At 44.1% G+C, this 18147-nt stretch overlaps 1 protein-coding gene across 3 annotated transcripts in view; it reads right to left on the bottom strand.

The window, feature by feature from the left end:
- LOC102451283 (solute carrier family 22 member 15-like) overlaps positions 1-18147 on the bottom strand; it is a 79384-nt gene that overhangs the window by 3154 nt on the left and 58083 nt on the right. For all 3 annotated transcript variants that reach the window (XM_075934904.2, XM_075934906.2, XM_075934905.2), the window contains 4 exons: positions 16197-16282; positions 15270-15378; positions 2064-2136; positions 1213-1371 (listed from right to left, as the gene is read on the bottom strand). In XM_075934904.2, coding sequence (XP_075791019.2) covers positions 1213-1371; positions 2064-2136; positions 15270-15378; positions 16197-16282 — 427 coding nt within the window. The remainder of the gene's footprint in view (positions 1-1212; positions 1372-2063; positions 2137-15269; positions 15379-16196; positions 16283-18147) is intronic.

The following is an 18147-nucleotide window of genomic DNA, read 5'->3' as shown; positions in this document are numbered from 1 at the left end:
TTAAATATAAATTATTAAAACAATTTTGTCTGATTTTCATAGGTTAATCTCAGATGGGGAATTCGGCATATATTCAGTTGATCAACATAATTAAAAACTGAAGTGAAATTAAAAAGGATAAACTATCCAAATATAAGAGACTGTTTCAATTTCTTTTCATATCAACTGCGTTCAGCACCATAATATATCAGACTTACATTAAGTATATATTGACTTAATTACTTAAAAATCATTAATTCTTTAGTACAGTAATTAACATAACTTACAAAACTCATTCATTTGTTAGTGTGTTAATGACAATTATTTTCAGGCAACATGGGTTGACATTGGTTGCTACCATTCATATTAATCTGAGTAGGTTGACATATGCACATTCTACATCATGAGATAATTAAGTTTTGAGTCATCACAGTAAAGTTTGTGTTAAATACAGAATTGAAGGGATTTTTAAAAAAATGTCTACAGTATAACAGTGAAAGACTGATGCTTGCTGCATCTTTTGAGGAAACTTTATGCAAATGCCAGCAATTTGCTTGAAGTCACTATACTGTTCACTGAAGCAATAGATTTCAGTGAAAAACTAAAGCTACGGTATTTCTTTTCAAATTGTCCTAGTGGTATTTTTTAAACTACCATTAACTAGACAAAACTTATTTACTTTTCAGGTTCAAGAGTTTTATTAGACATTCATCCATTAAAGGATAGTGTTTCAGATGGCGTCTAACAATGAGGTAGATATCAATAAAAGATTAAACACTCTCTTCAAGTACCATACATTTTTTAAATGTTCCATTTTAGTAAGAGATTTAACAAATAAAAAAGATACAATGCAATATATAAGACAATTACTACTGCAGAAGTACAAGCTATGTTATCCACAGTATCACCTATGACAATTTCAGGTTACTTTTTAAAATTGCATTCAACAATAACAAAAATGCACTAAGGCTTATGTGCTGTATTGTATGCATAGATGAAAATGACCAAAATAAAATTTATTTTAAAGCTTTCTTCTTTGACATACAATCATCTTTTTCTAAGCCCTATTTAACAAACACAGAGTAAGGATGTTATGATTAAAGAAAAAACAGAAATGTAAGACTCATGCCCAAGTTAAATAACTTAGAAATGTGTACTACAGTGTGACTTGTGTAAGATAAATGGAAACTGCTTTAAAGAAAAAATAAATTAAAAAAAAATGTTTTACTCTGCCTTTTTGTTTTTAAGCATTTGGTATATAGGACTCTGAAGGTCTTCAATGCTCTCTGCAATTGGCTTATTAAGAGTTTCCGGAAGAAGAAGAGTCAAGAATCCTGCTGACACTCCACTGATTCCAAACACCATGAATGGCACAGATGGGTTAAATGATTTCTGAAATGAAAAATCAATTATAAAAACCCAAAATTAATCCATGCCCCAGAATATTTCCAAAAATAGTGCAGCTTTTGATCATCTTTCATATATATATTTCAATTAATTATATACATATAAGTTATACCAAAAGATGAATCTTCACAGCATTCATGTATGTAATATCTATTAAGAACAATAGTAATTACTTAGAAATACATCAAGAAACGAATGGACCAAACACTCACTATACAAGCAATTATTCGTATCAAAATCTCCATTATGAATATTTGAAAGTCAAAGAGCATTCAAGTAGATATCAATACAAAATTTGTTTATAAAGAGCAGCAGCAACAAATAAATATGAAATACTTCACTTAATCTAAAAGAGATATAATGTTAATTTGCTTCCGTCTCAAAGTAATAAAGTTTTATAAAAAGAAATTCCATTTTGTAAAAACAAAAAACCCACCACCCCAAAACACACAACAAATACACTGTCTCTTATTAGTTAAGACTGCAATTTGATTATATCAATATAATTAAATTTTATTTAATTATAAATTTGCAGCGGTATATAAAAATCCCTTGTCAAAGATCCACCTGCCATACCAGAATCAGGAAATCAATTCTGAGATTACTCCAAGAAACTACAAGTCTTAGGAAAAAAAAGTGTCAGTAATTAACACAAATAATAAAGAAAGTTAACTGACCATGGATGGCACAAATGGAGCCAAAATACCACCAAATCTGCAAGTCATTGAACAGACACCCAAGCCAGCATTTCTGTTCCAAAGGGGGAAAAGAAAAGGATTTGTAGTTTCAAAACGTGAATATGATTGCAACAAGCCTATTTGTTACACAAATTTTATTGTCATTTTTAAAATGAGATCTATACAAATATCAGTATATGTTATACTAATTTATATAATCCATGACTTGAGAGACTCTGACAATGTTTTTAATGGGAACTAGGATAAAGGGAAATCAATCTATTCATGTAATTAATAGTCCAGCAGGTTAAGTCAGCCTGTGTAACAGTAAAAATTACATCAGCCAGCCAATGAAGAAAGTATCCCACCTGTCTGCCAAGAATATCCATGCCAAAACCCCCAACCCTGAATGCAATCCAGTCCTTTCCAAAAGCCTGAGCAAACGAAAGGCTTCATAAGTCAATAAATGTAGGTTGCTCTGGATGGGCTACAGAATGATTTCCAAAGTTGACAGAAAACTCACAGAGAAAGATCAGAACAACTCTCTCCCCTAAAAATAGAGAGAGCTCCAGGTAAGGGCCTCTAGTGCAATATCTCACATGACAGGCATGGTCCTAAATCATTTAAGTGTTTATAGATCAAAAAGAAAACCTTGACTATTTTGAACGCCCTTACGTTTTAAAAAAATCGTGGTCCACATTTACCAAAAAAGCACACCCCTACCCACAGACATTCCTGCATGCAGGCCTGATCACTCTTAGGATCTGACTGATCCTGAATCTATGAACCTCCTAGACCTGGGAAGGGCAAGGCCAGACCCTCAGCTGCCGCTGGCTGCACAGTTCCACTCTACCACTACCAGAAGGGCCAGCATTGATCAAGTACTGACAGGGAAGACATGATTAGGGGAAAAAACAAGGCGTCCCCCCACATCTCCACTTTTTTCGCCTCCCTCCATGAGCTTAAACCCTGCAAACAAGCTATTTGCGGTGCTCTGGGAAGCTCTGGTGGGGTGAGGGATGAGTTGCTTGAATGGGAGGCCTGGCTTTCCCAACCCAAGAGTACTCACATAAGGGTGCTGGACCACAAACGTTGTCGGACTATAGAAATATTGACTATAGAGGTCCAACCTGTAGTGAAATGAGCTATAATATTGGTAGTGGATCTCAATCTTAACATGTTCTTATAAAGTGATAAACATCTGTGAAAATACTAACTGATCTGTAATCTTATCAGCAAAGGCCTCAGTCTAAGTGTAATCTTGAATGATTTTGCCCTGTTTAGTTAATGCCAATGCCCTTATTACAACTAGTGTACATAGCTTAGCTTCCCCAGGGTTCAGTGAGGCTTTTGGAAGAAAATTGGGAAATGAATACAGCCACTCTCCGAGTTACGAACAAGTTACAGACCAACACTTGGTCCGTAACTCGAACTGTTCGTAACTTGGACCCCACTGAGTTACACGCGACCGTGCTGTTTGTAAGCACGCGTCGCGTTTGTAACTCGGGGACCACCTTTACAACCGCTCCATGGGAGCTTTGGTCTTAAGTACAAACTGTCATAACTCGACCGTTCGCAACTCAGGGAGCGTCTGTAAACTGGTTCCTCTGGAATTTTCATACAAAGTTGGCAAGAGGCCTGAGAGCAAACTTGTCCTTAGAAAATCATGTATGGGGGAATCTGACATAAGGGCCTGAAACTGTAGCCTTGTAATTGTGTAAGTAATAAGTCAGTTAGTTATAATGAATGTATGTTATAGCAAAAGGTTTGGATTAAACTTAAACACAAGATGTAGGCGTCAGACAGACCAGGCAACTTTGTTAACTTAGCTCCAGCTTTGTTTGATGTTAGCATGTTCTGATGTTAAAGTGAAAGGATGGAATATTATAATGCATAGTGATGTTAATATTAGGTAAGGCCTGGTAATAGATAGAAAAAAGTTTAATGTTGAAAGACTTTGTAACTTTGTTAAAGTGACCAGAAGTACCCCTTTATTCCATGCTGCAATTGTGTAAATGTATTATTTGTGTGAATGAGAAAGAGAATATTTTAGGAGAGAAGTGTGAAGGCCACTGCATGCTCAAATGGTCAGAGGAGAGGCCGGAGACTCAGAAGCACTAAATAATTATCAAATAAGTTAAAGCACACTGAAGACGCAAACTGGATCGAGGCAGATTGACGAACCCTGAAGTTAGTGGCAAGCACCCCTTGATAGGGAAGCAATAACAAGTTTCACCAGAAGACAACAGCCAGGAGGGGTCATCAGCATATTGATATCAAATAACTGAGAAAACAACCTCCAGGTAAACATATGTCGCAGAAAAACTGATTGTGACGCTGAATGACTGATTAAAGCCTGACAAGGCCAAATGCATAGACTTGCATGGAAGGAAAATCCTATAAAGGATGGGATGTCTTATATGTCCGTCAGGTTCTCCACCTGCTAAGACTATGGAGCATCAGTCTGGACTGACAAGAACCTGGCTCCTTCCTCGCACCTGACCTATCTGGCCAATACGTTGGGCCGAGCAACAGACTGGTAACTATTCCATCAGCAGGGTGCGTGAGTGCGTGTAAATGCATATACTACCCTGAAAAAGATCCTGTGTGCTTCATTCAAGCATAACAAATCACCCTTGTTTTTCAAACTGAGGCAATGGCTCGTGAAAAGACGGTCTTCACTGACAGATGATATAGTAAACAACTTGCTAAGGGCTCAAATGAGAGATCAAAGTTATTATTACTATACTATGGTCCCAAAAGGGAGAAGACTATTGAACTAGAAGAAAACCATGGAGAAAAGCCTTTTAGGAATCTAGGCACTAGAGGGCGAAAAAATACAATGAGGCTATCTCTGAAGAGGAGAGCAACATGCAGATATTGCTATCAATGGGCTCTTATGGAATTAATGCAAAATCCAGATCGTTTCAGAGTTAATTAATAGTACTAAACGGTGTTGAGAAAGGGAACCGGCTGGTGCTGAGATTCCCAAATAGAAAACCTTTTTCTCTTCAGCTGTCTAAGTCAATCTAGTAGAAGCTTTCCTGATTGGGAACAGCACGAGAAGTAGTTTTAGTCTATCTCAGCCAGTCACATCTTCTCTGTCAGACACAGCTGAAATGGAAGGGGCTTACAGTCAGCTGGGCTCTTTATATTGGTGCCCAGAGTGGCATGGCTGCTTGAACTTGAGTCACCCCAATAGGTTTCACTGAGGGAAAAATTTCCAACAACCAAGTGGCGTGAACAAACATGACAAGTGGAATGCACATATGCAACTACTCCAAGAAGATTTTTAAATTTGGCTTAATTTCCAATCTGAACAAAACCCTGGCATTCAGAATGCTCTGAAGGAAAAATTTCAAACAAAACTGTTTTGAATTGAAAAGAATGGTTACTTACCTCGTAACTGTGGTTCTTTGAGATATGTTGCTCATGTCCATTCCATGTAGGTGTGCGCATGCAGCATGCACGCGTCATCGAAAACTTTTCCCCTAGCAGCACCCATTGGGCCAGCGGGGGAGCCCCCTGGAGTGGCGCCGGTATACCGGCCCATATATACCCCTGCTGGCCCTCCACCCCCTCAGTTCCTTCTTACCGGACTACTCCAAAGAAGGGGAGGTGGGCAGGATTTGGAATGGACATGAGCAACACATCTCGAAGAACCACAGTTACAAAGTAAGTAACCATTCTTTCTTCTTCGAGTGATTTCTCATGCCCATTCTATGTAGGTGACTCCAAAGCAGTAATCGAAGGAGGTGGGGTCAGAGTTCTATCCTTCCACTGAGTAGAGGACCGCCCTACCCAGGGCAGCATCCCCCCCTTGCCTGATGCATAATGGTAAGCGAAGGATAGAGGACCATGTGACAGCCCTGCACCCCCTCAGTTAAGGATAGGGACCAGAGCCAGAAAAGCTGCGGAGAAGGCCTGAGCTCTAGTTGAGTGGGCCGTGAGGGGAGTGTCTGGAATCCCAGCCATCCCGTAAGGCTTCCTAATGCAGGCTGTGATCCAAGAGGAGATCCTTTGTGCCGAAACCGGCTGGCCTTTCATCTGCTCTCCTATGGCAAATAAGAGCTGAGGTGACCTGCGGAAGGGCTTTTGTTCTTTCTAAATAAAAAGCTAGAGCCCTCTGAATGTCCAAAGTATGTCGTGCCTGTTCCTTACCCGATGCATGGGGCTTGGGGGGTAAAAAACTGGTAGGAAGACGTCTTGCAACACATGGACACTACTTTCAGCAAAAAGGCAGGGTGGGAGCACAACCTGACTTTGTCTTTGAAGAAAACTGTATATGGGGGTTCCACCATGAGGGCTCCAGTTTGGACACGTCTGGCTGATGTGATGGCCACCAAGAGGGATACCTTATAGGACAAGTGTAATAAGGAACAAGTCACCAAAGGTTCAAATGGGGGTCTCATAAGCTTAGACAGGACCAGGTTGAGATCCCACTGTGCAACGGTTGCCTGCCATGCAGGTAAAGCCTCTCCAGGCCCTTCAAGAATCTGTTCACCATTGGGTCCGCAAAAAGGGTCTTGCCCCTAGTGCCCAGATAGAAAGCGGAAATAGCCGCTAGGTGGATCTTAATCAAGGGGGATGACAACCCTTGCAACCTGAGGTCCAAAAGGTAGTCCAGGATCCAGGGAACTGGGGCATCTACAGCCAAAAATCCTCTTTGAGTAGTCCAGATATAAAACCGCTTCCATTTGGCTAAATAGGTAGCCCTGGTAGAAGGCTTCCTACTACCCAACAGCACCTCCTGCACCTGAGCTGAACACTGAAGCTCCGCCACCGTCAGCCACAAAGCTTCCACACCGTGAGATGCAGGGGGCACAGGTCCACGTGCCGAAGCTTGCCGCCATCCTGCGTAATCAAGTCCGGTACCATAGGGAGAGCTATTGGTCTCTTGCATGACACGCTCAGGAGGATCGAGAACCAATGCTGTCTGGACCATGCTCGGGCTATGAGGATCAGGGATGCCCTGAATTCCCGCACCCCCAGCAGCACTCTGTGGACTAATGCGAATGGCAGGAACGCATAAAGCAGACCCCCGGGCCATGGAATGACTAACTCATCTCCCCAAGAGCCCTGCCCCATTCCCACGAGGGAGCAGAACTTCTGGCATTTCCTTTTCTGTAGTCTGGCGAACAGGTCCAAAAGGGGAAAACCACATTTGCAGAAGATCCAAGCAGCCACGTCCCATCTGAGACCATTTGTGACCGGAGAAGGATCTGCTCAGCCAATCCGCCAGATCGTTCTGGGAGCCTGGGAGATAGGAGGTCATTGGGTGGACATCCACCCTGATTAAGAGATCCTACATGTGTAGGGCTTCCTGACACAAGTGACGTGAGCGGGCTCCACCCTGCCTGTTGATATATGAGACCACCAACATATTGTCGGATAGGATGAGCACCGACTTGCCCCTGAGTCGAGGGAGGAAGGCCGCGCAAGCAAGGCAGACTGCCCATGGTTCCCCTGACATTGATGTGCTGAGAGAGATTGTCCACAGTCCACATATCTTGTGTCTGTATCGGCAGGGTGGGCTCCCCAGCCTGTGTCCGACACGTCTATCACCAGCTGGAGGGTCAGTAAGGGCCCGGAGAATGGTAACCTGGTGCAGACTTCCCCTCCCAGGTCCACCAATCTAGGGATTGAAGGACCTCTGAGGGCACGGTCACCACTCTCTCCCACTGGTGAAAGGATGGGTTATGAGTGCATGCCAGCCACATCTGTAGTGGTCGCATGTGGAGTATGGCATGTTGGGTGACATATGTGCATGCGGCCATTAGACCCAGGAGCCGCATGCAAGTCCTGGCTGTAGTTATCAGAAATGCCTGCAGATCCTGGACAGCTGACTTGCGGATGTGGAATCCAGATTAGCACTCACGAACTCTATCACTGGAGTGGGTACCAAAGATGATTTGTCCACATTCAGGAGTAAGCCCAACTCCCGGAAGAGATCCTGAACCAGGGTGATGTGGGCCTGCACCTGGTTTGCAGAGCTCCCTTGCAGGAGCCAGTCGTCCAGATAGGTGAACACCTGGACTCTTTTTCCTCAAGGGCGGCAGCCACAAGGGTCGTGCACTTTGTGAAGACCCGGGGGACCGTGGAAATCCCAAAGGGGAGGGCCATAAACTGATAGTGGTCTCTGCCCACCATGAAGCAGAGGAATCGTCAGTGGTGTGGAGCAATGGAAATGTGAAAGTAGGCATCTTTTAGATCGAGGACAGTGTACCAGTCTCTGAGAGCTAGGGATGAAGTGATAGATGCCAGGGCCACCATCTTGAATTTGGGTTTGATGATGAAGACATTGAGATCCCTGAGGACCAGGATAGGACAGAAACATCCCCGCCCCTCACACCGCACTTGGCTTTCGGGACCAGGAAATATTGGGAATAGAAGCCCCTGCCCAGGACTCCTGGGGGAACCGGCGCTGTGATCCCTAGAGCGAGGAGCTGAAGGACCTCCTCCTGAAGGAGAAGCTCGTGAGAGGGATCCCTAAAGAGGGACGGGGTAGGGGGATGTGAAGGAGGAGCAGAGTGGAAGGGGATGACATAGCCCCTTCCCACTGTCTATAGGACCCAATGGTCCAAGGTAACATATTCCCAGGCTTAGCAGAAAGGGAATAGATGATCCTGGAAGGGGAGAGATGAGACTGGTAAGCTGTCTTCAGGCGTACTCTCAGAAGCCTTGACAGGGCCCCGAGGACTTGTTAGGTGGGCCCTGTGCCTGATCCTGGCACAGCTGAGGACGGCGCCTGCCGTTCCTCCCATTGTTGGGAGAAATCAGGGCAAGAGCCCTGCTGGGAAGGCATTGGAGAGTTCCTGCCCAAGGAGGATTGCCGCTGGGTGACAGGGGTGTGAATGCCCAGTGACTTTAGCGTAACCTGGGTGTCCTTCAGCCCGTATACGTGCTGGTCTGTCTGTTCAGAAAACGGAGACAGGCCCTCGAATGGAAGATCTTGGATCGTATTTTGGAGCTGCAGAGGTACCCCAGACCCTTGCAGCCAAGAGCTGCGGCATAACACTAACCCAGTAGCCATAGCACAAGCAGCCGCATCGGATGCATCTAAGGCAGCCTAGAACACAGCCTTAGAGATTGTTCTGCCCTCTTCTGAGAGGGCTCTGAACTTGGGCTGAGAATCCCTCAAGAGGAGTTCATTGAACTTGTCCAAGGAAATCCAGGTGTTACACACGTAGCAAGATAGCAAAACCAGCTGGTTCACTATGAGAAGCTGTAGGCCTCCGGACGTGTAGGCCTTCCTCCCTAACAGAGCCATCTTTTTGGCATCCCTGTTCTTAAGGGTGGTGCCTGGCTGACCGTGCCTCTTCCTTTGGTTCACTGCCAAATCCACCAGTGACCCAGGTTCCCCTCCAGGGCCATGAAGTACCACTGTTCAACTCTCGTCTGTTGGTAGAATGGAGGCCAGAGTTTGCCAGAGGGACTTGGAGATCTTTGCCATCATTTTGTTGATGGAGAAGGCCACTCTGGTGGGGGTGTCTGACTGTAGAATGTCAACCGTAGAGTCAGAATCCTCCAACACCCTCTCCGCCTGGATCCCCAGGCTTTGGGCCAGTCGGCAAAGGAGGTCCTGATGCACCTCAAGTCCATGGAGACATGCCCAGGGCCTCATCTGGAGAGGAGGATGAGGACCCCTTTGAGCCCACCTCCACAGGGTCCACTGCCTGCGAGGGAGCTTGCGAAGCCATCAACGGGAGCATTGTGAGTGGCCAGGTCATGGGGCCCTCAGACTCCGAAGGGTATGGGGATGTCTGGCCTGGTGAAAGCGACTGCTCTGATGTAGGTGATCGAGTAAGTGGGGTCGCCGAAGGAGAAGCTCTGGACACAGAGAAGAATGACTCCCGTCTAGGGGGGCCACACCCTGACTCTGGTGGTAAGCCCACAGGGTCCAGAAGGGCCACTGAGATGGAGGTGGTGCCAGTGGGAGCCATGACTACTGCATCCCCAGTACAGGGGCTGGCTGTGCCCAATGATACTGCTGTTGATGGGCGGAAGTGCTACAGTGCTACGACCGGTGACGGGAATGAGACGGGTGCTGAGATTTTGATCTTGATCCCCTGGAGCACCACGTGGATTCCACCTCTGAGTCAGTCGAATACTCTGAAGCTAACCATGGTGGTGCAGAGGCGGATACAGCCAGTTGCCTTGATGTCGGGGCATGTCCCAGTGTGGGCAAGGAGGAGGGGGAGGCATGGTCGGTGCCGGGCCTGGTGAGCTTTAGTTGGGACCAGAATGTGCAGTAGCTGATGCCATGCTCGGTGCTGTTTGAGGCCCTTGTCCCGGCACAGAGAACAGTGAGAAGCATGGGCTGGAGGTGCTGCTGGTGTGGCAGTGCTGGACCTGTGTTTTCTCGACTCTGGTGCCAGGACTCTGGGTGTCTTAGCTCCGATCGGTGCTGACTGGAGTCCCGGTCCTTGGCTGAGGTCGGTGCCGGAGAAGAGGGGAACAACTCGATAAGGTCCCTAGCAGCGTCGAAGGCCTCCAGTGTCGAGGGCTCTGGGAAATCTCCCATCGGGCTGCAGTCCTGGTGCAGACTGGAACATTTGCCCAACCAAGAAGGTCCAGGCAGAGCCTGAATATGCTGCGTGCCCCTTCTGAGGGCATGGGCTGGCGGGGCAGAGGATGACCTTCCCCCGCCAGACCTGCTCTTCTGAGGCACTGGGGATTGAGAGCAGTGTCATGGTTTAGGCAGTGCCGGCAAGGCCCGCAAATGGCTCGACGCCTTTTGCACGAAGGCTGGTGTGCTCTGAGTCGCCAGTGCCAGGTGAGAAGCCGGTGCCGGCCGCAAAGCTGCTTCCATTATGATGATCTTAAGACGCGACTCTCCCTCCCGCTTTGTGCGCGGCTTGAATGCTTTGCAAATTTTACAGGCTTCGGACAAATGGGCCTTACCCAGACACTTAAGGCAGGCAAAGTGTGGGTTGCCACAGGGCATAGGTCTCTGGCACGTCTCTCAGGGCTTGAAGTCTTTCAATCCGGGCATGCCCCACCGCTCACACCGAGAGTGCGGGGCAGGGACTACGGTGGGTCCTTAACTTAGGAAACTACTTATCAAGAACTTGATAACCGTAACTATAACACTAGAACAAAGAATTGTAAAACTAAGCTACAAAGGAGCATTTGCTAAGCAAGAGCAGAAGCACGTCCCAATGATCCTCAGGGGTGGTAAGAAGGAACTGAAGGTTGGAGGGCCGGCGGGGCTATATATGGGCCAGTATATCGGAATAATGAAGATGTCTGCAAAACTTCACAATACCATGAGGTGGTGCTAAAGTTTTATTTTAAAATTAGCCATCTGGCAAAAAACTGAAGTGCTTGTATGATTTTTTTCTTGTATAAAATAATGAAAATATTTCAAACTGATTAAAGTATCCAGAATATATACAGAAAAGTAATCTCTAAACTGTAAATGAAATCATTTTTAGGGTGGGACCTGCAGTGCAATAACATGCCATTTTATTAAACAGGAGATGCATAATCAAATTTCAAGAAGGAAGATAGTTTAGAAAAATGATACTCTTCCTCTCACTACCCTTCACTCTCCATCTCTCCAAACATAACATTTGCTTATTTCTGTTCCAGAAATAAGCGTGCAGATTCTCCACAGGGGCAGTGCCTGATTAACTTTTATCCCCTCAATCACAAATGACTCATTTCAATTACAGTGGAGTCTTGGTACAATTCTCCGTGAATATGAGCTTTCACATATATGGCAATAGCAACAATATGACTTATGAAGAAAAAAATTAAACATTGATCACTGTGAAACAAATAAAAGCCAAGAAATGAAAACTTATCATGAGTCCAGCCTTAATTCATACAATTCAGATTCAGGGAGTACGATAAGAATAGTAAGAGGAGACAAACATTAAAAATACACAATATTTTTGTAACACAACCCAAATTCGACTAGTTTTTAGGTGCTAGTTACAGAGGAATTAGTTTCATGTAAAGCTCTTCTTATGGTCTGGTATGTGATAGAAAGTGCAATATATTGAAAAGTCAAGAGTGCAGATCTCCTTCAGTTGTAACCATAGGCGCTAGTTCTGTGGGCACTTTGGTGTTCAGTGAGTGCTCCCCATATGACCTGCTTCCCCTTCCCTAGTGTCTTCAGCTTGTGCAGGAGGTGTTGTGGGAGGGAGGAGCAAGGGCAGGGTATGTTTGAGGCAGGGGCAGAACAAGGTAGGAAAAGGCAAAGCAAAAGCAATATTGGGGAGTTGAACAACCCTCAATAAGTCATAAAGATGGCATCTGTGGTTGTGATAACCTATAAAGCTGAGAATGACTATGAACATCTAAAACTAAGTGCGATTCAAGGTGCTGGCCGTTTTTAAAAATGCTGCCTATCCTAAAACCTCCCTCAACTCAATGTTAGCAGCAGCTTGCATGCTCCTGCTGTAGATCCTGGCTTGTAACTCTCCAGGAGTATCAATGGATTTTTCTTAATGGAGGGCCTCAGCCAATGCAATCTGCTCCCGCTGACTGTACGCCAGAGTTCTAGATTTGTGTCATTCAAAGCAGAACAGCATCTACTGGGTGCACAAACAGTTCAAATGAGCTACAGGGAATTCAATAACAATATGGCCTGGAACAGAAACAACAGCAGAGCAGGGAAAGAGATGGCCAGAATGGTTTTACCTATCCACTCTCTCCTGATCTTTACAGCTAATAAAAGTATCAAAATAATATTTACAATAGGAACTCTGGACATTATTGTCTAGTTCTGGGTACAACCTGTTCCAACCCCACTCCCTCGCAGTCTTTCCATTAGCAGCCTCACCCTCCTTGCCTGCTTTCTGCTGCTCCTTCCTTCCCCTCTTCACTCTGCATCCCTACCCCTTTTTCACTATATTTATTCATCTCCAGCTGCTGTTTTCCCTACCCTCTAATAAAGACAAATGAAAAAAAAGGAAAAAGAAAATAAGAAACTAACAAGTAGTGTGCCTACCATATTACTGATTATTTCACTTGTATGTAATAGTCCGTCATCTCTTCTCTCCCTATTTATGGTTTGATTATCCTTTATGATTGTAAACATTCTGGAGAAAGAATCATATCTTCCACAGTAGCAAGCACAATAAGGTCCCAATTATGACCAGCATTTTGGGCACTATTCCCTTATAAATGATAATATTTTGGGTGCATGAGAAAGAGGAGGAGAAAAGGAAGGGTACAGTGTACTTCACTTCCATAACTTGGCTGTTAATTTACTCTTGATAACAGCTGTGGTAGCTTGTCAACCTATTGTGAGTTACGTAATATATGGTGGATTTTTCTATTAATTTGTTTGCATATTATACTTATGTGAAACAATGTGTGGTTGCTAAGGCTTCATATAAATTATATTAAAATAGTTAATTAACACAAAGATCTAAACAAGTATCCGTTTTTCAAAAGACATCACATAATTACTACACAGGGGAGTTAAATTATACAGTAATAGTATAAACTCAGCTTTTTATTACATGGGCCATAGTGAAGAATTAAGTTAAAATATTCTTCCATCCTGTTAATTATGACATTTTGGAGAAGAGGGAGAAGTCATGGAGTAGAAATTTGGTTTTATGGAAGAGAATCTTGCTAGTAAAATTAGTGATGGAAATAATGAAATATAACTGTATATTTTTCCTAAGGAAGGATTTTTTTTTATTCACATTTTTAAAGCAGATTTTGTATTTGTGAAAGATGTCAGTTCAACTGTTATGAGAAGTGAAGTCCTCGACGCATTCAAATGGTGTAGAACATGTATCTGACATAAAAAGTATATTCAAGTCATAATTTTTATTATCAGTTGCCTTGATGAGTCTGAACATACCTGATTTTACTAAAAATTAACAAACAGAAGTTAAAATAACCAAGTCACTAATAACTCCTTTTGTGTGAAAATTGTTTACATTTACATATATGCTTTATCAAGTTTCAAACTCTTTAGCCTAACTAGAAGGCTGAGTTGAGATATGATTGTTCTCTACAAATACTTCAGAGAAATAAATATCAGGGAGGGGGTATTTAAGTTCAGCCCCAATGCCGACATAAGAACTTATATAAACTGATCATCAAGTTTAGTCTTGATATTATTAACACTTCTATCAGAAGACTGAAATTCTGAAAGAGCCTTCAAAGGGGAGGGACTTGGTAACCTAACTGGCTTTAAGACTGAGCTTGATAAATTTATGGAGGGTATGATATGATGAGTGCACTACAATGGCATGCAACTGATCTGTGACTGCTAAGTAGCAAGTATTTCTAACAGCTAGTGATAAGACACTAGGGCTACGTCTACACTGGCCCCTTTTCCGGAAGGGGCATGTTAATTTCAGAAGCCGTAATAGGGAAATCCGCGGGGGATTTAAATATCCCCCGCGGCATTTAAATAAAAATGTCCGCCGCTTTTTTCCGGCTTTTAGAAAAGCCGGAAAAGAGCGTCTACACTGGCCCCGATCCTCCGGAAAAAGTGCACTTTTCCGGAGGATCTTATTCCTACTTTGAAGTAGGAATAAGATCCTCCGGAAAAGGGTACTTTTTCCGGAGGATCGGGGCCAGTGTAGACGCTCTTTTCCGGCTTTTCTAAAAGCCGGAAAAAAGCGGCGGACATTTTTATTTAAATGCCGCGGGGGATATTTAAATCCCCCGCGGATTTCCCTATTACGATAGCTGAAATTAACATGCCCCTTCCGGAAAAGGGGCCAGTGTAGACGTAGCCTAGTTGGGAAGGGATCTGAGTTACTATAGAGAATTCCTTCCCAACTGTCTGACTTTTGGATCTTACCCACATGCTCAAGGTCTAACTGATACTATATTTGTGGTCAGGAAGAAATTTTCCACCAGGCCAGATTGGCAAATATTTTTGCCTTCCTCTGCAGCATGGAGTATAGATCACTTGCCGGTTTAAACTAATCTAAAGGGGGATTTCTGCAACCTGAAGTTTTCATATCATGATTTGAGGACTTCAGTAACTCTGGTCTATTACAGGAATGAGTGGGCCAAGGTTCTATGGCCTGCAAAGCGCAGGTCAGACAAGATGATCATGATGGTCAATCCAGCCTAAAAGTCTATGAGTCTAAATATTTTAATTTGAGCCAAGATCAACAATTAATGCACTACTACAAATTTAAACAAATCATTAGCCAGAAGTTACATTTTGTATGCCAAAAATGATTCTGCATGTGAATTCAAATCTAAATTTTCAATTACCTCACTACTGTTGGGTAGAGTTCAGAAGTATAAATATACACTATGTTGAAGGCAGCACTGACAGTCAATTTTCCACACAAGGCCAACAGAGTTGGGCTGAAGAATAAGCCTTTGGAAGAGATAAAATAAATAAATGTGAACATTAAGAAATACATAACACTTTTCTGTTTTGTTTTGTTTGTTTTTTTACTAAGTTGAAAACATGGTCTTTTTCAAGTGTAACACAGGTGTAGCATTTATTCTTTGCTATTGAAGTTTGTTCTTCCAGCATAAAAGCTATCTAATAGCCTTTAACTACCTGAAGGGGGAGAGAGGCTGTTCTCAGTGGTGACAGATGACAGAACGAGTTACAGTGGCGATGGTCTAGGTTGGATATTAGGAAAACCATTTCACTAGGAGGGAGGTGAAGCACTGGAATGGGTTACCTAGGGAGGTGGCAGAATCTCCATCCCTAGAGGTTTTTAAGTCCCAGCTTGAAAAAGCCTTGGCTGGGATGGTTTAGTTGGGTTGGTCCTGCTTTGAGCAAAGGGTTGGACTCGATGACCTGCTGAGGTCTCTTCCAACTCTAGGATTCTAAGTCAAATCAGGCTCCTGAAAGAGGTGTTATAGTCTGGAAAGATTGAGTGTGTCTGTCTTATTGTATCTCATTAGTATCGCTACTATTTTGTAATATTAAGTTAAATAAAATGTACATATGACTGGATAGTTCCAGATTCTACAGTGACTCTGGTAGGATTTTTAAACTACTTTAATAACTGTGAAAATAATGTCACATTATTCAGTAGTTTGCACCATATCCAATTCTAGAAGAACAAAACATCTCCAAAATATACATGGTCTTTACCAGTTTCCTGCTATTTCCTGTTTTACATCTGTTATAGGTAGATATACTATCTCAAGTTTATTTAGACAATAGTGCATACTCACCAACATTTTCCGGTAAAAACATGGTAAATATACATGCAAACCCCGCAAATATCAGAAAAGAAGTTGTAGTTTTACGTCTTCCAGCCCTAAAATGAAAAAACATATGGTTACATAGGGTTAAAATCTAAACCAGTGTTTCTTAAAATTTTTTAAGACTGAGGAACACCAAATAATAATTTTATTTTTTTTTTACGAGGAACACCAAAGATTTTTGTTGAGCAAAAGAAAAAAAAAGGAAGCTTGCCCCTTTTAAGGACATCCATTTGAACTCTGGTGACCATATTTTCTGAACCAAAATTAGGGACACATTACCTACATCTCCTAATCTCTGTTTACTATACCCCAGACTCTTGGGGTCGAGATGGACACATGACCAGAAATAAAAGTAACCCCCTCTAGGAACTTTTCCCACCATCCTCCTACCTATAGGGGATTAGTTTGGCCCGCACCGAATCCTTTCTCCTCTGGTGCTGATCTCTCCCCTGCAAATGTCTGCCCTTCTGCTTCACCCCCACAATCCCCTGGCACCTGCACCTTCCCTTACCCATGCACCTTTCTGGTGCTTCCTCCTTCCCTCACTGTCCCTGCCCCCTTACCCTTTCTCTCCCTGATGCCCATCCCTTCACCACCTTCTGCCCCAGTTCCTCTCATGCCCCTCTGTGCCCTCACACGACTTGCTCCATGCCCGCCTTCCTCATACCCACCCCTCCTTTCAACCCTTCTCCCAGCACCTCCCCTTCCCCTTGCTTCCTTTTGTCCCCAATGCCCTTCCCCTCTCCTCTCCCAGCATCACCCTGTCCCCTCCACCCTCCCACACAAACTGACACTTCCCCTCCCTCCTCCTGCCCTTTTCCTCATTTTTTCCACTTGGTCCCCTGGCATTTGTCTCTCCTCCATCCTGTGCCTTTGTGACTTCCCCTTTCTTCTCCTGCCCTGCCCCCTTCCCTCAGCACAAACCCCTTCCTTTCCTACCCTCCTTCCCCGTAGTTCTCTCCAAGCCTCTCCCCTACCTTTTGCCTTCCAGTTTGTGGGGCTAGAGTCTGTGGTCGGGCCCTAGAAAAATCTCTTCAATACAATTGAATATATTTTCAACAATATATGCTATTTAAGTGGAAGTTCTCATCATTTCAGTTTGGCAATCTTAAAAGTTTAGTAAGCTTTGACAAAGAAGTTACTTACCTCGTAAAAAATGGTTACGTATCTTGTAACTGTTGTTCTTCAAGATGTATTGCTCATGTCCGTTCCATGTATGTGGGTGTGTGTGCACAGTATGCACACGTCATCAGAAATTTTTCCCGTTGGGCCAGGAGTGGCGCCGGTATACTGGCCAATATATATGCCTGCTGGCCCTCCACCCACTCGGTTCCCTCTTCCTAGACTACTCTGAGAAAGGGGAGGCGGGCGGGATTTGGAACGGACATGAGCAACACATCTCGAAGAACAACAGTTACAAGGTAAGTAATCATTCTTTCTTCTTCAAGTGCTTGCTCATGTCCATTCCATGTTGGTGACTTTAAAGCAGAAACCCTAGGAGGGGGAATTGGAGTTCTAACCTTCCACTGAGTGAAGGACAGCCTGACCCAGAGCAGCATCCTCCCTGGCCTGATGTGTGAGCGCATAGTGATTGGCAAAGGTGTGGACAGAGGACCACGTGGCGACCCTGCAGATGTCCAACATTGGGACTGGAGCCATAAAAGCTGCAGAGGAGGCCTGCACTCTCATAGAGAGGGCTGTGAGAGGGAGAAGCTGGGACCCCTGCCAGCTCATAGCATTCCCTAATGCATGCCGTGACCCAGAGCGAGATCCTTTGCACGGAAACAGTCTGACCCTTCAGCTGCTCCACAATGGCAACAAAGAGCTGAGGCAACTTGCAGAAGGGCTTTGTTCTCTCCAAATAAAAGGCTATGGCTCTCCTAATATCCAAAGTGTGCAGCGCCTGGTCTTTACTCAA

This window comes from Pelodiscus sinensis, chromosome 8 (assembly GCF_052426305.1).
Source record: "Pelodiscus sinensis isolate ZL-2025 chromosome 8, ASM5242630v1, whole genome shotgun sequence".
In the NCBI taxonomy this organism is placed as follows: domain Eukaryota; kingdom Metazoa; phylum Chordata; order Testudines; family Trionychidae; genus Pelodiscus; species Pelodiscus sinensis.
Note: the sequence above shows the minus strand (reverse complement) of the source record. Positions and strands in the feature narration are given on the sequence as shown.